General features: G+C 46.1%; 2 protein-coding genes across 2 annotated transcripts; one reads left to right on the forward strand and one right to left on the reverse strand.

Annotated features, from left to right (window-relative positions):
• Nucleotides 1-1,046: 1,046 nt before the first annotated feature.
• Nucleotides 1,047-12,684, reverse strand: LOC111070653. The gene is made up of 13 exons (XM_041595607.1): nucleotides 12,651-12,684; nucleotides 11,698-11,917; nucleotides 11,367-11,630; nucleotides 11,193-11,304; nucleotides 10,937-11,129; nucleotides 10,303-10,511; nucleotides 10,105-10,235; nucleotides 9,825-10,006; nucleotides 4,133-4,356; nucleotides 3,766-4,072; nucleotides 2,161-2,373; nucleotides 1,503-2,093; nucleotides 1,047-1,361 (listed from the first exon to the last, which is right to left on the reverse strand). Exons 1-13 carry the CDS (start codon nucleotides 12,682-12,684, stop codon nucleotides 1,087-1,089), a joined length of 2,955 nt encoding a protein of 984 aa, XP_041451541.1. The 3' UTR covers nucleotides 1,047-1,086.
• Nucleotides 12,685-14,149: 1,465 nt separating this feature from the next.
• On the forward strand, nucleotides 14,150-14,877 carry LOC111070657 (proteasome inhibitor PI31 subunit). The gene has a single exon (XM_022361365.2). It carries the CDS (start codon nucleotides 14,162-14,164, stop codon nucleotides 14,828-14,830), a length of 669 nt encoding a protein of 222 aa, XP_022217057.2. The 5' UTR covers nucleotides 14,150-14,161; the 3' UTR covers nucleotides 14,831-14,877.
• The last annotated feature ends 7,036 nt before the right edge of the window (nucleotides 14,878-21,913 follow it).

Here is a 21,913-nt window from a genome sequence, read left to right on the forward strand (position 1 = left end):
TACTTTAAATTACTCTGTATATATGTGTATACATGTATATATGTATATCTATTGTATATTGTAAGTATAAGGGGGATGCTATGTACTGGACTTACGCTCCAAGGCATATGTACAGCACAGGGCATGCCGGCTTCTTAGGGTACTATTGTATTTCTCATCTCATCAAAACGGTAGAACATCGTGAGTAGTAACTACCTTTAGAATGTTCAACAAAAAGAATATGGAAAAGAAAAAAAAAAAACCTTATGCTTCCATTCCGAATGAATCGTTCGATTCGTCTGGTTTGCAGATCTCAAAAACATAATATATAGTTAATCCTAGGGGGGTGTTTTTATACCTTACATTCTTAGTTTTCTATGGTTTTACATTTAAATTCTCTTTTGATCTTTTTTTTTTTAAGGAGTGGGTTACAGGTCATGGGGATATACATGGGAATAGTGGGGGGCTTACAGGGGTTTCTGCTTACTTTTTTCAATAATAATATTGATAAAAAAAATTTTTTATATTCTGGTTGCTTACATTTGGGTTTAATTTTCATTTAGTTTTAATTTTAAGTCTTTGTTTTACATCAGTAAGCGTTTCTTTTTTTTTTTTTGGGGTTTTTCCTCTTTTTATCCGATTCTGATTCCGATTCCGCAACGAAATCTTTTTATTTTCGGCTGCGTATCGGTTTTTTAGTTGTTTTTTTTTGTTGGCCATCAAAAATCGAATGCCATCGTGTGTGTGGGTAGGGGGTGGGGTGGGGACTTTTAACAAGGATTGTGGGAATGGAAGTGGGAGTGGGGTGGTGGGGGGTTTTTGTAATGGTAATACTTGTCAAAAAATTGCCTTTCTGTTCAATTAATCAATCCTTCTTATTCTTTTTCTTAATCCAAGATCCTTAAGTTCTTAGTCAGGGCCTCAAGTCGTTTGCGGGGTGAATGTAAGAGTTAATAATGTCAGTTTCGATTTGGATGGTTCGGGCGCTTCATAGCGGTGGGTAAGACGCACACACACACACGCACACAGATGCAGACACACACACACACACACACAGACACATATACACTCTCACATTCGCACTCGTACTCACATTCTCTTCGATATTCAATTGCGCCGACCACTTCCACTGCTGCCACTGGCACAGCCACCATCGCCGCTGCTCCCGCTGGCCCCATCGGCCGCCCACCGCTTTCGACGGGCCTCCTTGGCCGCCTGCATTTGGGCCGCCACCCGGCTGGTGCTCGGCCCCATATCGAAGCTGGCATAGAGCTCCACCTCCTCGTCGGTGGCGTCTCGCTGCTGGGCCTGCTGTTGCTGCATATCGAGGGCGGCGGCCAGGGAGGCCATTGCATAGGCTCGTACATCGTTGGGTGGGTGGACTCCTGAGGCAGTGGGCGTGGTAATGGCACCGCCACAAGCGCCAGCACCGGCGCCCGCATCCATGTTCGTTGTTGTGGCTGCGATGGCGCCGAGCGGCTGCTGGTCCAAATCGAAGCTCACATTCTTACTATCTCATCCACCCCGGTGGACTTGCACAGTGGCATCGGCGGACTCCTGCTGCCGCAACTGCTGTCGGTAGGCATCCAGCTCGGGCATGCGGTAGGTGCCCAGGTTCACCTGCACCATCAGCGTCTCCATAATGCGCTCGTTCTTCATCGACTTGGAGGGCAGGACGACGGTGAGCAGCTCGCTGGGCGAGATGCGGCACAGATTGAGGTCGCGTGTCAGCCGCTCCATGATGCACTCGAACTCGAATTGGGTGTCCTTGTTGGGATGGTTCTTCAGCTTGGCCACCTTGTGCTGGGCCCAGGCAAGCATCGCCTCGAATTTGCGTATCTCTGGCGTCTGCAGTTCCCGGCACATTATCATCTGCACCATCGACTCGGACAGGTGCAGGAATTCCGGGCACTTGAATAGGGCGTGCGCCTTGCTCTCCACAAAGGACAGTATCATGTTGACCAGCTCGGAGGCGGACGTGTAGCGCCAGTAGTAGTTCTCCAGCGAGATGAGCATCGGGCAGACCACCTCGATGCGCAGGAATTGCTTGCAGTGATGGAAGCACGCCTGCAGCAGCTCCGGCAGATCGTAGTGCTCCGCGGCACACAGCAACCCTGCGAAGCAGGGATCGAGGATCAAATCAAATCAATGCTCCACATTCCGCATTCCACATTGACTTACCTGGTATTGAAACACAGGTCAGGGGACATGTGCCCGTGTGCAGGTAGTCGAGGAGGACACGGAACGTGTCCGGATCGAATTCGATGATGTTGAACTCCGTTTGGGCGAGCTTGGCGCGGTCCACCTTTTGGGCGTCGGCGCAGACCGAGAGTCGTGGCACCGCCAGCTGGTTGTTGCCCGGTTTGTCCTTGTCCTTGTCCTTGCTGTCCCTATCTGCACTCGCCGGGATAAATGATCAACGCGATTTATCGTTGGGGGATTGTGGTTGTTTCGGTTTTGGTATTGGTTTTAGTTTCGGTATCGGTTTCGGTTTCGGTATCGGTCCAAGAATCAATCGATCGACAAAATCAAAATCCAAATCAATGCAAATCATACAAAATAATCGAACCGAATTCCATGGAGCGATTTTTATTTGGATTTTTGGTTTGTTGGAAATTAATAACAAATAATAATACGGCAAAAATAAATAGTTTTCAAATCGGATTAAGGCGTGGGCGGTTTGCGAGAGTGGTGAGGCGGTTGAGGCGAATCACGTGAGATGAGAGAGATGACAAAATTTTTGTTTGTTGTTTAGTTTTGAATTCAATTTGTTTGTTGATTTTTTTTTTTTTTCAGTTAAATCAAACAAATAAACAAAAAATATATATGTACACAGAGCAAGAGATAGAAATGGCAAGAGAGCAAAAACAAGTTGAATGATATCCAATTGTCAGATTTTGATCACAAAAGCGAGCAGGTGGGCCAGTGCGGAAAATAAATAACAATTTTGGTGCACATTTACAGTGGTGATTACAATAAATAAGGAAAAAAATGTAACAGAAATTTGAGATTGAAACAGATTGAGAGATTGAGAGTGAAAGAAAATTAGCTCAAAGTAATTAAAAATAATTGTTTCACGACGTTTTATGAATGTATTTTATCAAATGGTTAATGGTTGGTTATGATTATGGGTTGAATATATTCGGGAATTACAGACACAGTGGTGCACAAATGCAAGACAAATGGAGTTGTGTGTGGGATTAGCCAATTATATGTATATAGTGCATATCAATCAAAATGTTCCAAAATATTTGAGGCAACGAAATTAAATTATTCGGCATTTTGTACAGTCAATAGAGCAGAACAAAAGGTTACAGGACGTCCAGGAGTTCCATTTCGGGAGAGTATGTATTGGTATATGTATACAGGTGGTATATATGTGGTACATATGTATATGGGTCGGTAAAATATTGAGTGGAATAGTTACACGTAGAGCGGTTGGTAGAGAGGATTCAAGTGTGTGCAACGTGCGTATTATTATTGGTATTTTTTTTTTTGTTATATGTGTGTATGGTTCAGGGGATTCAACGTTCGAAGATCACAAAAGAGTATTTTACAGAGTTTTAGTTTTGGTTTTTGGTTTTTGGTTTTTGTTTTTAGGTTAGCGACATTACGGACAACCAGGAACGGAGTACGAGGACGTAAAGAGGACGCATAAGAGAGCGAGCGAGCGAGCGAGCGAGAGAGAGAGAGCGGAGAACAAATAGGGAGAACGGAGAGAAAAGAAAAGACGAAAAAAAAAACACGCATCGATATTGTTGCATTGCATTGAATGAGAACCCTTACTCGAACAATCTGTCGACGAGATCCACTTCTTCTTGTCATCCGGATTCAGTTGGTTCGAGTTCTTATTCCGTATGGAACGACCCCAGCCCGCCGTGATTGTACCCAGGCGGGAGAAGGCCCGCTTCACCATCGGCGACGAGGGCACGCTCTTGGGTCGTATGGAGTCCGAGTCCGGCACCGTCAGATAGTTGTTGCTCTTCGGCTTCTGATTCTGTGGCGACACCAGTGACGGCGCTGGCCGGGCGAAGATCTCTGCGACTGGGATCTGCGGCGACCCAAAGCCCGTCTGGATGCCGTACAGCATCTCCTGCAAAAACAGGCTCGCAATCAGTTCCGCATTGGGAACAAAATGTAAGGATGCTCTCACCTGAAAGACGCGACTGCGTACGCCCAGAATGGCCCGGACGCCAATGAAGCGCGCCTTCTGCTTGGACTGACCCACCAGGAAGACCACATCGAAGAGATGCGAGTTGCTCAGGCAGGATGGCTCCTCGTTGAGGAACACGCGCGTGAAGTCCTTGGCCAGCTGATCGTAGTCCTCGAATTGATCCCGTACCGAGTCCAGCAGCGGCGACGAGGGTCGCATGTGACCTACATTCGGTGAAGAGGGTGAAAAAATAATAGGGGGTAATTACATGTTAGTCCTGCCCATATGGGGGGGAAGTCTCATCCCTAAAGTTCCTAAAGTTCGGTTCTGTAAAACGATGCAAAGAAGTTGTCTTGGAGCATTCTGCAAACTGTTAGTTGGGTTAGTAGGCTAGTTAGGCTAGTAAGTTTGTAAGTTGGGTTAGTAAGTTGGGTAAGTTGGGTTAGTTAGTTGGGTTGGTTAGTTGGAATGGCTTCATATTCATGCGTCTCATGCAGTGCTCTTTAGGGAGGACACCCATATGTCGCCGAAAGCATTACGGGTATGGGTGTGTGCTATGGTATCCCCCAGATTGATCATCCAGCCCCCGGCCCTGCCCCGCTGCATTACAGTTTTGTGGCTGCATCGCTTTGGCTGGCTTTGGGTTGGTTGGGGTCGGGTCGGGTCATCAATCAATCAATCAGCCCAGACGCTGCTTCATGCTGCTCCGCTGCCGCTGCAGCGTTGCTCCTAGCAGAACTAGGCCTAGAGCTATAAACGTTGGGAATACCCTTGCTATTCTAACCAAAGGATCAAAGCATTCAGCGAACTTATTTAAACAAACATTATGTGGGAATAAATACGTGGTAAGTTATATAAAAATAGTATTAAAATAGTATATGAAATATAATATTGTGATTATATAGTAGTAGCCGAGTAGCTAGAATATTTCAAATAATATATAATATAGTGGTATATATTTGTATATATTGTTGGTTGCTAATCTGGGTACATATAAAATATATTGTGCTATGTATAATATATTGCATACATACACACACACATAGCTGCTAATAAGTACTACCTCTCTAACATAGGCAAAATTCTTTTAGCTAATAAATTTGGAGGGATTTTTTTGTTTTGTTTTTGGATAAAAAAGCTACCATAATAGTGAAGCTACATTAAGGTTTATAAAAGGGTTAATAAGGTGATACATATATATAATATAGTGATATCTATATGTAGTATATTGCATAATAAGAAATACTTTCCCTAACATAAGCTGAATTTATTTTTAGTTCATAAATTTAGAAGAAGAATTTGTTTGATTTTGGTTTTTAGAAGCTACATTTAGGTAAAATGCAAATTTATTATATACATATATAAATTTTCAATATTTATTAAGTTATTAAGTCGCTTTAAGCATTACCAAAATGCATTGAATATTATTGAGATTTTTGTCTTGAGTTTGAAGAAATTCTCTATCGAATTTCTGTTTTTATTTTTGGGATATTGCATGAAGTTCTGCTGGGGAATAGTAATGGTAGCATAGCATGAGTGATAAAAAAATTATTTGGCCAATTGTGTGAGGAGTATCAGAGTATCAAAGAAAATAAAACACGAGACACATTCGAATAAGGGGAGAGTGAGAGTGCAAGCTGTTCTGCATGTGTTTTATTATCTTTGATACCTATCCTATCCTATCATATCCTATCCTATTCTATCCTATCATATCCTATCATTTTGACCTCAAGCTCTGGCATACCCTCTGTTCGGGCTATACCCTTTAAATGTATCCAACAAGCGGCAAAACAGGCGTCTGTAATCCGATTGAATGTCGTGTCGCCTGGCCTGGCAGAAGTGTGGCAACAGCTGCCATATGGAAATCTTGCTATGAACTAGATAGCGCCACCGCCACGCCCACTAAACGCCCTGGCTACCCCCTGACGCGTCGGTTTGGGGATCGGAGGCCGAGTCCCAATGATAAAACACATGTGTTGGGGCGGCTTTTATTTCATTTTGATTGGAATTGATGTGTGCCAGAAGGGCCTGTGAGTAAGCTGCGGTCTTAGGGGTTTGGGGTCTGGGGTCTGGGGGGGCTGGATGCTGCTGATGGCGCTTGCAGGTGATTGCAAGTAATTGCAATCGAATTGAAATACTCGTACACAATCGAATAATTACGGTATACGTATTGTGTACGTACTGCAGCTGACAAAGATGGGATTCCGTGGCGCATTCTGCTCGTCCTTCTCGTCGATTGGGTACGGCGGCAAAAAGAAACTCCAATAACAAAGCGATAGAGATGTCCTGGCCGCCCATAATTGAGTTATCTCGATCAGAGAGAGACTCACCACACCCACACACGAGTACATACACTGCGAAAAAGAGCGTTCTAAAATGATGAATTGAATATCGAAATCAGATACCCATCTGTGATCTGAAATCAATGATTAAATTCTCAGCACTCTGCACTCTGCACTCTGATCTGTGCTCTGTGCTCTCTGCCTCTGGAATGAAGAATAGATCAATTGAACAGATTACCAGTACAGTTTTCATTGGGCCAACGAACGAACGCCCATCAAGTATTCCATTCATTGTTTTATCTCTATTCGATTTTTGACTTTTTTTTCGAGGCTTTTTTGCTTCTTTAGTTACCCCTTCGTCTACGGAAAAATTTCCAAAACTTCAATACTCGAAGACATTTCTTCAAAAACAAGCGCAATTTCGCTGTAAAAAGAGAAGTTTCTTTCATGTTGGCAAAGCCTTAAACTTGCAGCTTTCAGTAGTTGCATTACCACTTTTTTTGATACATAATAAGCTTTATTTTTTTAGTGTTGTTTTTGGACACACATCCAAAGGAAAATCTTTATTAATTACCATGGTTAATTTGTGGTTTCAATGTGCGATGATGGCGAGATGTTGACTGTACATTCCAAGCATGAGCTATGCAGCATGAGCATGATGCATGATCAATGGAATATGTATGTATTTTCTGACTCCTTGTTGCTTTAACCTTCATTCCAGATATGATATTATTACGATACGATACAAAGAGAAGTTTCCAAAGCTGAAATTCTATCTCTGCGATTCAAATCATGTGCATTTTTTGGCTCTGAAAATTCCCATATCAATTCATTTGAATCTCACACCCTTATCTAGCAATCTGTCTACCTAACGTTAAAGATTGCAATAAAAAAAAAAATAGAAAAAAAAAACCGTTTAATGGTTTTTGAGGTTTTTTCGCTCAGTGGGGTACGCAGACAGCGGAACTTGTGTGTGCCGGAGCTCCTTCCAGATGCTATAGAATCAATAATTTGCATAATTTTAATATGCATAGTTGGGATGCTGGGATGTGGATGTGTCCTGTGCCGATTACAGCGGGGATCACTTCCATTTCCCAGACACCTTACTGGTGGGGGCCTCCCTGGTGGGCTGGTGGGCTGGTTGGATGGTGGGATGTTGGGGTGCTGGGGTGGGAGTGCTGTGTGAAATTGTGCGCGCACGATTGTCTTGTTTGGGTGGCCGTGTGGGTGGAGGATTTGTCTGGGCGGGTGAAAAGCAAGCATTGGTGCGGGTGCGGGGTGCGGGGTTGGGGTGTGGGTTGGGTGTGTGTGGGAGGCAGGAAGTGTGCATAAGTGTGGGAATGAATAAATCAAATTAGATTTGTGTTGTCTAATGCAACAAATAGCAACAAATAAATAACGAGAAATCTAAACAAATCACAACAACAACAACGACAAACAAAGCGAAAAAAGAAGAAAAAGGAAAACCAACAACAGCGACAATGACAACAGCAACAACAACGAACAACGAACAACAGCAACAACAACAACAACAACAACGAACATCGAACAACGAACAACGAACAACCGTCTGGAGGGGAAATGTGTGAAAACAAAAGATTTTCCCGGGCTGATAAAATAATACAAACATGAACAATATTTCTTAGCCGGACAGCCGGACAGCACACGACATAGGAATAAAACAAGCAAAATCACTAGAGGCTATGGACTAGGGGCTACCCGCTAATCGGGGCTAACTATAGTAAAACTAACTCTAAGTGTTAATGTTTATCCGTTTGTAATGATTTAATATGTTTGTATATTTATGCCACAGCATTTCCTTTCTGACATAAAGCAAATTTAGGGAGAATTGCAAAGAATTTATGTGGATTGATAGTATTGTATGTGTAGTGCATCCAAACAGAGTTACTATATGGGCGTGGCTTTGTAATTTTAGAATTAAAAAATAAAAGTATATCTACTTTTTGGGTTGTGTGTGCCTGTGACAAACATTTCCCCGAATGCAAGAATACCCAACGAACTCCAAAAGTACCAGGTACAATGGGTATGGGTATGCGGTGGAGTTGGTTGGGAGGGATAAGGGACAAGCAGATTGTCTATGCCACGAGGAGCTAGGGGAGCGGGCGTGGGAGCGGAAGAGGAGAGTCCTGTACAGATGGGACTCTGGGAGCCAGTGAGTATTGTCAGACATGAGGCCGAAACGCTTCGAGCGCAGCCTGCACGCTTCCGTCGAATACAAACACACCCGGATGTGTTAATGGCGGAAGCGGAAGTGTCAGTGTGTCCCTCGCTTGAATTTGTGTGCGTGTGTGTGTTGTTGTGTGTATGTGTGTGTATGTGTGTGTGTCTGTATGGGTGGGTGGTGGAATGATGGAACCGAAAGCAAGACAAAACGATTAATCAAACATACTCGCACATTCGCACAGGAAAACTGTGTCACCACGGACTGAACCAGACGCAAATGCCTTTCGGTGGGGTGTCCTCCCTGTCTTCTGTCCCCTTTTTTTTTTGGGCGGTTCTCAGTAATGCTGTGCAATTTTTTCTTGCGATTTGTACATAAATCTCCTTAAAGTCTGCCCCAAAAAATTTAAACTGTGCCTTTAAAAAGGGGAAAAGCAGACAATGGAGTCTGTTTAAAATTTTAGTAAAAATAAGCAGTTAAACTTCAAACAAAATGCAGGGCTGGAGTCCTTTAATGGCTAAAAACAGATCACAGGTTCACTTAAGCAACAGAAACCCCCACAATGATCAATTGTGGATCCTTCAAGAAATATCTCTCAAGTGTCTTTCTCTCTCCAATGAGGCGGAAGAACCCAATGGGTCTTATCCCTCTACTGTCTTTTCGCCGACTTGGGCCAATGGCAGACGGGCTGAGTGGGAAGGGAAACGGAAACGGAAGTGCGCGAGAGCGAGCAGATTTAAATATTGAGAATTCATTCATCAAAGGCAAGCTTGAAGACATGCTGGAAGGGTTGAAGACAGGGGTTGGGGGTGATGATACAAGAGGGCGGTGGTTGGGTGCGAAACACATACTATGCCTCACACAGAGGTGCAACATGGCGCAACACGATGTGTGTGTGAGTGACGACGTTGAGTGTTGCAGATGCTGTAGTTGGTATAGTTGTTGTTGCAGTTTTTGGTGTAGCTGTTGGTGTAGCTGTTGGTGTTGTTGTTGTGGTTGTTGATTGTTGTTGTTGTTGTTTTTGTTGTTGTTGTGTGTTGTCTGTGTATAATGGCAGTGTGTGCCATTGTCTGCCCCCAGCCCTTTGTGGCGCCCGATTCCTCGGCCTTGCAATAGCAACAATTGTTGTACGATTGTTGTTGAAATTGTTGCAGTTGTTGTTGTTGTTCATTGTGTGTATTGTTGTCTAATACGCGAGCATGCAACATTTTGAAATATTCATCCTCACCAATCGGTCGCCAGGAGCCGCGTCGATACGGCTTGGGTATCTGACCAGTCTCCGCATGATTGGAGAGATTCATCACCAGATCCTCGAGCATCTGCGACCGTGTGCGCTCCTGCATCCTTGCAAACTTGGGGGCCGAGTATGAGGCCCGCTCACCGTTCACGATCTTCGTCAGCAGCCACTCCCTGTGCAGTAACGAAGTAGCGGAGAATGTGCACATGAAGCGGTATGAATGGATTAGCTTTGGACAGTTGGGAAGTCCAAGCGCGGCTGGGACACTCACCGGAACATGGGTCCCTTCTCGAAGACGGACTGCTCCCAGAGATACGGCTTGTAGGCGCCAACCTCGTCGCGCGTCACCACGGACACCTCATAGCGCGTCGGCTTGTGCTTGATGCGGGCCGAGACACGCACCTACGGATACACGGATTGGATTGTGGAGGATATGGATGGAGAGTATGGAATATGTTTGCCCGCTTACCAAGATAAATGTGTGCAGAAAGTGACTCTTAATGCAGGCCGGACTGAAGCGTGTATTGTCCGCCTCGAGGAATACCACGCAGACAATATCGTTGCCGATGTGACGCTTCCGTTGCAGCTTCTGTGGATCGTGCTTCTCGTACGGCAGCAGCGTGGAAACGTGAAACATGATCTCAATATTACGCCAGTTCGTATAAACGGAGAACAGGCCTAAAGGAGCACAGACACGGGCAGCAGCAGCAGGTGAGAGAGAGAGCGTGAGATAAATGTATTAAGAATAAGTTCAGACAATGGAGTTCAGAGACTATGTAGTATGTTGCACCTTTCTGGGTATCTGTGTGAATGAGTATCGTCAAAATATGACTTCGAATACATGTACCATATTGCCCATGCAATTTCAAGCCATGTTTCATCGATCCACATTCAATTGCAAGTTGCAACAAATCACTTGAACACTTGCACGAAACGCGGAGGCGGCTGGGTTGATTTGCGACACCCACAACTACCCACCACAGAGTGATGTGAGTAAATATATATACCCAATGCATGCTCTGTTGCGGTTGCTGTAGGCGCCAGGGAAGACACAGAGCCGAGCCACTTTCTAATCGAATATATTTTGAGTGCGAGTCACTTACCGGTTAGGTCGTGGACCGTATCGAGGCCACCCTTGTATTTATCGAAGCCACGTAGACGCACCCGATCGCCGAGCAGTGTGAGGAACTCATCGAAGAGCGGTGAGTTCTCATTATTGTCCAGAATTTGCTCTTCGGTATATTGATCCTCCTTGACAAATATGACGCCAACTTTCAGTTCAGATTTGATGAAAACCTAAACAGCCAGAGCAGATATTTTGAGTGTGTATATTATGCAGTGGGTTATGCGCTGAAATACCTGATCCAGCTTCAATAACTCCTCGGGAGTGTCTGGTAGTTGTCCCAATGTCAGTGGCGGATTCAAGTTAACTTCTTTACCCAGCGATCTAACAACCTCCTCGCGATTATATCTGTAAAAGTGCACGGTGAAGTAATGGGCTTTAAGATATAGCTATTTGTACGCGTAACATACCGATCGGCAAATACGCAGGAGGCTGGAATCAATCCGTGCACCGTGTAGGAGCCAGCGCGCACCAGAATGCGGAACTGGTCGCGTCCATTGAGCGTCTCCTGTTTGATGGAGAGTATTACGGGGCCGAGATCCTCGTCGCTGGTGAAGTAGTTCCAGTGCTCAGTGCCGTAGAAATACTTTTCGTATGTCTCCTGCTCCACGGAGATGAGCTCGAAGGCGCCCAGCTGGTCCCACTGCTCCTCAATGGTTGTTTTCTTGCGAGGACTATGACGGTAGGGCAGAGAATTAGGGAAAGGGCCCAAAGAAGCAGAGTGGCCCCCCCCGCACTAACCTGGGTGTAGCTTCAGAGTCCTCATCGTCCTCGTATAGATCGCTGCATTCACGCTCCAAGTACGCATCGCTGGCACTGCCCGCCCTGATGTCCTCGTGCTCGGAGTCGCTCTCATCCCAAATGGTGTGCGGCGTGGGCATGGAGATCTTCTGGCGCGAGCACTCGATCCAGTAGCCGGGCGTGGGCATCAGATTGTGTGGATACTCCTCGCAGAACTCATCTGCAATGGGACAATGCAATCGAATGGAAAGGTGATGAAAAGATGATTAACCGAAAGCTCTTGAATATAGTTGATGGGTTGATGGCGTGCCTTGCGGTGATTCCCGCCCCTGATTAAGTTGCATTCAATAAGCCCTTTCCTTGCCTTTCATTGGAAGACTTTTCCCCCCGTGCGCGCACTCTGCTGTTGCGAAAGTTTCGCTCAACTTTTTAGCTGGCTTTTACTTTTGTGGCTTTTACATGGTCGGAGCATAGCGGAGCACAGCAGAGCAGAGCAGAGCGCCAATTCCTTTGGCTCTAAACAAAAAAATTTATTTCAATTCAATTAAAATGCAAATACCGTGAACGCTGGTCGTCTGTTAGGCAGGGGGGCGAGGGGGGATGTTGTTGCGAAAAAGAGGCGGAAAAACTTTGCTCCCTTCCGCAACGCTGATTGAGTTGGAAATTCAATGCGTTGCGGGGTGCGGTGCGTCAGTCAATAATGTGCCACAGCTCAGCCACGACTTGGCTCCACAAAATGATGGGCATGACGATGATGTTGTGGGGCAGGGCGCCCACAGCTAGAGCTACAGCTACAGCTACAGCTTCGGCATGCTGTGTGTCTGGACGTAAAATGTTTTTCCCTCTTTCGGGCCAAAATACGCAACTATGATCTAATTAAGGAGCGCTCACCGTTTCGCCATTGCCGTTTCCGTTCCCATCACATGTGCCACATTTTATGCCGCAAGTTTTACCCGCCAGCTGCTGCTGCTGCTTCTGCTGCTGCATGTTATTCGGGTCTCGTCTCCCAGCCAGACACTGACACACTGCCCATAAAATGCTGCCTGCTCAGGGCTGCTGCTGCCTGCCTGATTTTGGCCTCTGTTGTGGCCAATTCAAATTTGAATAACTCGCAGCGTGCGCGCCGCTAAGTAGGCTATGAAATTGCCTGCTCGCGCTGTGGTCGTGCCCAGGCTTTCATTCATACCCTGCCCGCCCGCACACACACACACACAAAAGTGGGACAGGGCAGCCACAGGGAGCCGCAGGCTGAACTTTGTTCTTAAATGTTAACTTTTAGATCAACTACAATTAGAAAGCGGCCGCGAACCACTTCAAATGCGCTCTCATAGGATGGAATAATATTCGATTGAACTGTAGGATGGCAGGGCAGGAAAGTTACTCCCCTCAAGGGGGCCAAGGACGCAATCCCGGACTCCAGAAAGGGCATAGACAAGTCGTGAAACCTTCGTGTGGCTCTACACCACGCCTGTGCGGTGGACTCGGTCAGAATCTGTGCGGTGCGTGCGTAGCGCCTCCGGATGTGCAATATATTTGATTTTTTAAGGCCAGTTAGGCCGCGTTCTCGCAGCCTCGCATCCTCTCCGCATCCGCATCCCAGGCCCCGCTTTTGGGTCATTTGGATTTACGCATTCGCCTTTTTCGCCTTCCCTTATCCAATTCGGGGCCCAGAATCACATTTCCTTTGCTGCCTCCATCCAGCCTCCTGCCACCCACATGTACGGGCTACAATAAATAACCCAAGGTTCGCTACATTTTTCATTCGCCCGCCTAGGCAGCTCACTCACGTTGGGGGTAGCTTCTTCTCTCGTTGCAGCTGCTGCTGCTGCTGCAGCATGCAACACAAACCGGCAAATTGATGGGCATCGTTTGTTGGCCGCGCCGGCAAACTACGAGTATTTCATCTTCATAGTTATAATGGCGCCTTGCCAAGGCAACCAAAGGGCAGGCAGAGGCGCAGGAGGCGCAGGACAAGGACAGCGCCAGGCTCAGGTTGACTGTAGCATGGGCAGGGCAATCAAATGGCTGAAACATAACCCGCTACCCGTTGAAATGGTTAATTTATAGTGAATCCTGCCGCTATTACTGGGGAAAGAACAAAAAAGAAATGCAAGCAGAAAGCAGCGAAAAACGAATAGAGGAGAGCGCTAGAGCAGCTCTGGCTGGATTGCCTTTAATGTATGGAGGAAGAGTGGATAACAAAATGAGGAAACTGACAGATTGACTTGCCTTTGCCGGAAGTTGGACGTAGCTGGTGAGCAGCGGAGAACTTGGGAACATAAATTGGGCTTGGCTCCATTGGCTCCCAATGGAGACACCTTTTTTGGAGTGCCAAACGAACATCTAGTAGGTGTTCTGACAGTACAAAACATTAACCCAAAATTGTTCCCCCCCTAAGCACACACGCACCCATGCAGAGACACAAACCCACACACACACACACACACAGGACAGCAGCTGATCAATGCAGCAGACAAATAGCCTGATGATGATGGCCCGCATGGAGCAGCCATCATCGTTCGTGTCGGTGAGAACGATTCGCAGTGCGGCGAACGAGGCCCAAAGGGTGTCCGAATCTGAGGAGGATCAGTTCTACGGCTGGCAGCTGCTCTTCTACTCGATCCGGCGTAGCATACGCAAGAAGGCCGACCTGCTGCTGGCACTGGCCCACTTTCTGGTCACCAAGCAGTACCATTTGCGGAGCGTGGATCCCGAGCGGGAGCAGGCCATCCGGATGAGCGCCGGCAGCAGACTGATGCTGGCGGATTTCGGTAAAAGTGGCGGCAGCGAGCTGCTGCCCGAGCACTGGAACCGCGACGCACCCAATTATCGGCTGCACTATGTGGACGAGCTGGACCGCCAGTACGTGCTGCTGGCCCGGCTGACGCACCACGATCTGGTGATAAATCTGCAGAACTGGACCAGCAAGCGGATGTCCATCACCTGCCTGCAGCCGGAGCATCTGGTGCAATGCCTGCACAGTCCAGCGCTGGGCCAGTGCATACCCACCGCCCAGCAGGTAATGCATCATTTGCGCGTTTATCTGGTGAATCCGGTGGTACGGGGCACCAGAAAGTGCTCCACCCAGCTGGCAGCCCAGCCCAGTGTCACCTCCATGGGCAGTGTGGAGTGAGGTGAGGGAGAGGTTGGTTTTTGGGGGGGAAATATACAAGTAAATATGTAAATGGAATGCTGCGAATTTTACAACATTTATTAGAGGCGGATATCGAGGGATTTAAAGGCAGTACAGCCCCGCCCTCAGCCCCTCCCCTAACCATAGCACTTTCGTATAATTGTCCCATGTGTGTGAGTGTGTGTGTGGCATTCCATGGATATGCAAACATTTCCAATGCACGCCAGCGAAAGCGAATGCGAATCGAAATGTTGCGATGGGCGTTTATTTCTTTTTTTTTTTTTGGGGCGAGCCAACAGCAGCCGCACAATTGTGGCAGCCGAGAGAGAGAGAGATTGCGAGAGAGAGAGAGGAGCGCAAATATTTAATGGGCAATATTTGTTGGCATTATTTGTGTGTGAATGTGGCAGCAAATCAATCCACCGATTGCCAATCAAATCAATCAAATTTCGCCCTTGGAAATGCGAAATGAAAATGCCAATCCTTTTTATTTTTTTTATATTTTTTTGGCTTAAGGACAGTGTGTATTTTTTGTGGGATTTTGTCTTAATCCATTTAACGTTGTTTATTATGCAATGCAGAAGGCTAATCGGGGGCCCACTGCCACTGCCAGTGCCACTCCATCCACTCATCCGTTCATCCGTTCATCCAGTGCCATCGGCCACACACCCACCAGCCAACCATTCGCTTTGGCGGTCCATTCATTTGTTAACGCATTCAGCCGGCCACAAGGATTTCCGCTTACACAACGCACCAGAGCCAGGACATGGCAATGGCTGCCTGCCTGCCTGCTGCCTGCCTGCCTGCTGCTGTAACTGTCTTTGGTTCTGGTTCTGGTTCGGGTTCTGGTTGTTGGCCATGGCACTGGTTTGACAGTTTGCCACCGACAACGACACCAACAGCCCACCCCCCCCTGTCGACTCTGCCTCTGCCGTGGACAACAATGCACTTTGAGGCACATGACGGTGCGGGATTTGTTGCTACATTTAAATGGCACCAAGCCGCCAGCCGCCAGCCGCCATAAACCATCAAGAACCACAGGGGCCGGCCATGGCATGCCCAAGCACAGCCCTACTGTGGGGGCATGGCCTGCTTCAGATTTTCTACCAACTCATCTGGTTTGCTTTTTATGTTTTTGATGCGCCATGGAAATCCATTAGTGTGGCAGGCAGGCAACTGCCCCTACGGCTCCCTTGCGGCGATGACAAATCCTTCAAGGATCACGCAACATTGCATTAGCATAAAGTGCCGGGCACAATGGCCCGACATTTGGCAAATGACTCCCAGCATAATGGACGCGAGGTCGTGGCAGATCAACTGAGTGGCAGACAAGCACACATAGATACATACATACAAACATATGTACGTATGTAATTGCATTATAGAAGAAGAAACAATATTTAAATATGAATATTCTGCACTTTAAACAGAAATTCCGCATTTAAAAAATACTTCACTGTATCGAAAAGTTTTCAATTTGATTGAATGGGGGAATCACAGAGTACAGCAGGTGACTGCCATCCCCCATATATGTACATGACTGACCAGCAACAATAAACATCATTACTATAATTCTAAAAAGTATTTCCTAATTGTAGGCGCTGGCGGAGCACACCAGCCAACATCCATCTACTATCTGCCATCTATGGCCAATCGACTAATGAACGAGTCCCCAGCTATTTGTGGACTTTGAGTGGACTCTGGAGAGCACAGCTGGGATGGCTGTACGAGTTTATCTGGCCACCCATCTGCCTGACAGCCAGCCCTGCCCTGCCCTGCGCTGCCCTGCGCTGCCCTGCGCTGCCCTGCGCTGCCCCGTGTCAAGCAGCAGATACTTGACATTTTTTTTGTTATCTTGCCATTTGAATTTGTTGCGCATCGTTTTTCGTGCTGCCCTGTCCACTCGCTGCTTGCTGTTGGTGCGGGGGGTGCGGTGGGTGCTGGGCGCATGGCTCAGATTTTAACGCATTTCCCTTTTGGGTGTTGGGTGCGCTGCTGTTTGCTTTGCCCAGCCTAAATGGAGGATACTTTGGGTGTCATTAATGATGTCAATGGCGACAATAAGGCCGGCAAGTCAGCATGGAATGGGAGACAATGATGGAGCCGGGCGAGCTCGGGGCCAAGGGTCAAGCAAGTCAAGAGGGCGCCCGCGGGCCACTTGTAAGTTTATACCCAGATAGGGCCCCCATCCCCCCATCCACCGTCAGTTTCTTTCGATTTGTTGCGTTCGTCTATTGGTTTATTTGCATTCTCCATCGATTGCTTATTAATTGTTGCCAGGCGAATTGGGAATGGGGAATCATCGGTTGTGTGGCAGGGGGGGGCTGACTGGTAAGTGGAAATTGCTTTTTACTTTTTTTCACTTTACAGTACTATGATTTCATCTGCAGCCAGTGGGGGGAGCAGCCCTGCCGGTTGGCTGCCATTTGCAGGAAAATTCCCTTCATTTCTGTTATCAATGCTGGACGGAGGCCACAAAAGGAAAAGCCAATCCGAATAACAATAGATATCGAAAAGTAAGGGGAGACAGAAAGCGGGAGAAAGAGAGAGACAGAGAGTGAGAGTGAGAGTGAGAGAGAGAGAGCGAGAGCTAAGGAGTGGGAGAAAATAAACACGAGTACAATCGGAGAAAGGGCAAGAACAAAAGTTTAAGTAAAAGCAAACCAATTCCCGCTCAGATGCAAAGAAATCAAACGACAAATGGCATAGACAGGGAAAACAAATCAAGCGAGCAAAAGTGGGCAGGGGGTGGGAGATTCCAATTAAAACACAACGAACTTCAAATGCTCTTGCTAAGGGAAATCCATTAAAAACCGAATGATAGGAGTAGACAGGATATAAGTACCAGCACAGATGCGCACAGCGACAAAAGACAGTCAGCGGAAAACGTAAAAATTAATCATTAAATATTAAATTAAAATTGTATTAAAAATTAAAATTATGTATAAAAAATTAGATTGAATATTAAAACATAAATATAAAAAATTTAATTAAAAATTAAAATTAAATATAAAAAATGTAACTAAAAATTACAAAAAATTAAAAATAAATATAATTTAATTCAAAATTAAATATAACAAATTGAATTCAAAATTAAATATACAAAATTAAATTACAAATTAAAACATTTTACTAAAATTAAAAGCGATCTAATTGCCTAATTTTGTACTATCGGTGTATGTACATATATGGAAAATATTGTGGCATCGAGTGATGTGGATGTGGCTGTGAATGCTTATGTTCACACATCGATATCGATGCGAGGGGTAAAGTTAACCGACATTTAACCGAACCATCAAAATCTGTATAGGAAATTAAATCATTATGAAATGGCGGAATACTGTTTGAGGCCTGGAAATTTTGCACCACTGGACTTAAGCTTTCTTTCGGCTGAACATATTTCCAGGGAAACAAACAAAAGGCGCGTGTAAAAACTGAACGCGCTTCCATTTAAATGGCAAGGGTACTTGGTCCCAAAATCAAATAATCCACGTGGTTCTGGCACCAATTGATTTTTCTGCTTTCAGTTCATACTCGTAGAATGTTGAGTCTCCGAACGTACAGAATCACGAAACGAATGGAAGTCCGCCTGCCATAACCGATGACTGCAACGTGACAGTTTTGTATGTGTGGGTGGGTGGGTTGGTTGGGTGTTATTGGTTATGTGTCCCCTGCCGGCCCATGGAGCTCGTGTTGCGTGTGTTTGGCTGAGTGTTCGAGTGTAATGATTGTGTGGACACTGCTGTTCGATGATCGCCGCGTGCTGAGCTCTGCTGCATTTGCCTGCCACTTTTACTTTCACTTCACTTTCACTTTGACTTTCACTTGCACTTGCACTTCCGCTGGCGTTGATGGTGACGCTGATGTTTCCGCTTCCGCTTACGTTTTCGTTTTCCAAATCGAATATCAAATTCACTCTCGTCGATGCTTGTGGATACGCCCCACACTCACTGTAAGAAGTAACACCAAGCTGCAGTCAACAAAAAAGCTTTGGCCATTACAATTTACAGCGAGCGATGGGGTCCAAGGGGGGATGGAGCCTACCTACGCCCTCTCACGTGCTGAGACACGAGGCGTATGCGTAATATTTCGCTACGTGGCCGCATGAATGGTGAACGGGTGGCTTTTTTGGTGTGTCTGTGTGCGTGTGTGTGTGCGTGTGGGTTTTCACTATAATTCTGTTGTTTGCCTGCCTGTGCAGCTGGAGGTGGAGGCCGCCCTCTGGCCCTCCTCCGCCCTCTGGCTGGCACTCAGTCCTTGAAGTCAAAGAAAACAAATTTTAAAACGATTAAAATCTCTGTCCGCCGCCCCACAAGAACCCCAGAAACCTGAAGCGTAAGCACAAAATTTCCTTATTAATAATTTAGTAAAAAACAGAAAGTACAAAATGAAAGAAAGCAAAAAGATGGGCATTAAAATTCATTAAAGCGCAAATATCAAATAACAGAAAGCGGATAAGATAATAAAGAAGGCAGGAAAAAGGAATTTCCCCCCGAAAAGTTCGTGGGACTCGCTGCTTTTTTTCCCATTTTCCACTTTTTTTTTTGGACGGGTCGCGTGCCGTCTGTTCGAGCGAGCGACCGACCGACAAGGGGTTACCTGCCAAGCGAGATGGCAGCTATAAGGCAGCCTCCTGGGCGGCCGGCCGGCCAGCCAAATGGCCAGATTCTGTTGGCCTCCCAGTTTCGTCATGCATTTGCATAAAAGCCAACTAATTTTTTGCGGGGCCATCCTGTTTGCGTTTAATCAAAAATGAAGACCAGAAATTTTGGTGAAAACTACGGCATGGATGGCGCCCCCCATGTTTGACGTGTCAGCAACATGGGAATAGCTTGTGGCATCCACGGAGGGGTGACAATTAAGAGCTGGCGGGCGGGCAGGTCTGTTGTTGTGTCGTGGGTGGTGGGTCGTGGGTTTTGGGTCGCTGGATGTAAATTATAATTGATCACAGAACGTTTACCCAGGGCGCGCATAGAGAAAAGAGTTTTGGCTTTTGTGTGGTGTGGTGTGGTGTTGCGTAGGAGGTGGGTGAATGCAGGGCAAAGTTTTGAAGTATCGAAAATGAATGCAGTGCAAAGTAGTGTAATCAGTTCCAAGATCTTTGTATATTCAAATGGATAGAACGAGTAAAAAGCGCTGAAAGCAATTTAATGGAATTTAATTGAATGTGCAGATGAAGCTGATTGTGAAAATTTTGAAATTAAAATACCCAAGCCCACATTCACATTTGCCAGCAACAAAGAAACACTCGAACTTTATGTTTTGCTTATGGTTTAAGTTTTAGTTTTAGTTTTGTGTGTGTTTCCTTTTGTTGTGGCACTTCAGGCACTCGAACACTCGCATAAAGTTTGATAGATTGATTCCATTAGTTGATTTACGCGCACAGCACTGTCATCTTGACTACTTAATATTCTACACGTCTGTACGAGTAAATGTTTACTTGGAATACTCTGTAACAGTTCAACATTGTCAGAGGAACAAGACAAAGAAATTTAATATATAAAAAATAATTATAAATAAATATTTCACGCTCCAAAGAGTGACAATAAGAATATGCCAGCACAGAGTTGATTTCTATAGCATTTACCTGCAAGTGGAAGCCCCTAGAAAAACCATAAATATACTTATACAGAGTAAATGTAGAGTGGAACAAACAAAAACCAGCCACAAGTGCAAGTTCTCTTCTCTCTCTCTGGTGAATTGAGTTTGACAGAAATATCAAATCGGTGTATTATGCAATTAGGGGTAGGGTACAAACACACACACCCACACACACACATACACACTTGAGGGGTAGAGAGAGCGGAGTGGAGAAAATTGGAAATTCATGTTGACAAGTGGCTGTGGCGCTGCCATTGCTGCCAGCGTTACGTATACGTGATGAAAATTTCAATTCTTTGCATTAAGTCGCACACGATGAGTGGCCCCAACGAACAGTATACCCTGCAACAGTAGAACGTACGGACCCCTGGCAGCAGTGGCTCAGACGTGTCACAGTGTCCCAATATGCCCTGGCCCCGGCTGCTGCTGTGGCTGCTGCTGCTGCTGCTGGGTGGGTCGGTCGCGAGTCATGGCGTTTGCACACAAAGCTCACAGGATTATTGAAATATTTTCCCTTCTTTTCTCTTGGCTCAGCAATTAGGGTTTATTGCCTTTAAAGTGCTGCCATTTTGGTGCGTTTCATTTCGTTTCGTTTCGTTTCGATGTTGACTTTGCCATTTTATGCTGCGGACTTGAAAATACTCGGGCGACACTCGAACAGAGTGGCATTCAACACGAATACTCGTACACACTCGATGGCGCCAGTGGGTCGAACTCTCGTCATGGCCATCAACATGCCCCCACTGCCCCTGCCACCATCAACAGCAGCTGTTGCAGCTGCAAGCGCAATCCCTTGCCCAACCTCATGCACTTTCGTTAATCAAGTTGCAAATTGGCCAACAAGCCGCGAAGAGTCGACAGGACACGTCCTTAACAACTATTGGTGAGCAATTTTGCGGCTGGCCAGAGTCCAAAATGCAAATGCCAGCCCCAGCCCACAGCCCACAGTCCACAGCCCCACACCCTAAACCCTAAATGGAGCCACCCTCAGTCAAGTGGCACAACGAAAAACATTGACTGCTGGAGCCAGGCACATAAGTTAAATTATAGAATTATTTCTGCCTTGTTCAAACCCAAGGGATAGTTTACATTTTTTTTCAAACCAAAGTCGTCTGGTCTTTACTTTTCAATCCATATTAGAGCTGACTTGAGCAGGAGCCTGGCTGGGACTTGCTTTCTATTTTTTTTGCGTGTCGAATAGAATATATTTTATACTTTACAAATATGAAGAAGCGTCCCAAGAAGCATAGGCATCGCACTCGCTCCTGCACCGAAGATGAGACTAACATAAAGTTGAATACGCTGTTCAAAGATTTCTTTAATATACTGGAGGACTCGCCGCAACCGGAAGAGGGCTTCGATACTGGCTCGCAGGAGTACCGCCTGGCCATGCTGTGGCTAAACAAACTGGTCGCCATGCCGTGCCTCACGTTGCTCGACGGAGAGATCCGCAATAGCTACATGAGCCAACTGAGCGCGTGC

This window comes from Drosophila obscura, unplaced genomic scaffold (genome assembly GCF_018151105.1).
Source record: "Drosophila obscura isolate BZ-5 IFL unplaced genomic scaffold, ASM1815110v1 contig_137, whole genome shotgun sequence".
Classification (NCBI taxonomy): domain Eukaryota; kingdom Metazoa; phylum Arthropoda; class Insecta; order Diptera; family Drosophilidae; genus Drosophila; species Drosophila obscura.

Bases quoted from the DNA above. Each gene is read 5' to 3' on its own strand.
- LOC111070653 (XM_041595607.1), bottom strand. From the start codon at position 12,684: ATGCAGCAGCAGAAGCAGCAGCAGCAGCTGGCGG. The intron at 10,007-10,104 runs GTGAGTGTCCCA...GTTACTGCACAG, and splicing joins GAGAAGGGACCCATGTTCCG to GGAGTGGCTGCTGACGAAGA. The intron at 2,094-2,160 runs GTAAGTCAATGT...CCTGCTTCGCAG, and splicing joins GACCTGTGTTTCAATACCAG to GGTTGCTGTGTGCCGCGGAG.
- LOC111070657 (XM_022361365.2), top strand. From the start codon at position 14,162: ATGCAGCAGACAAATAGCCTGATGATGATGGCCCGCATGGAGCAGCCA.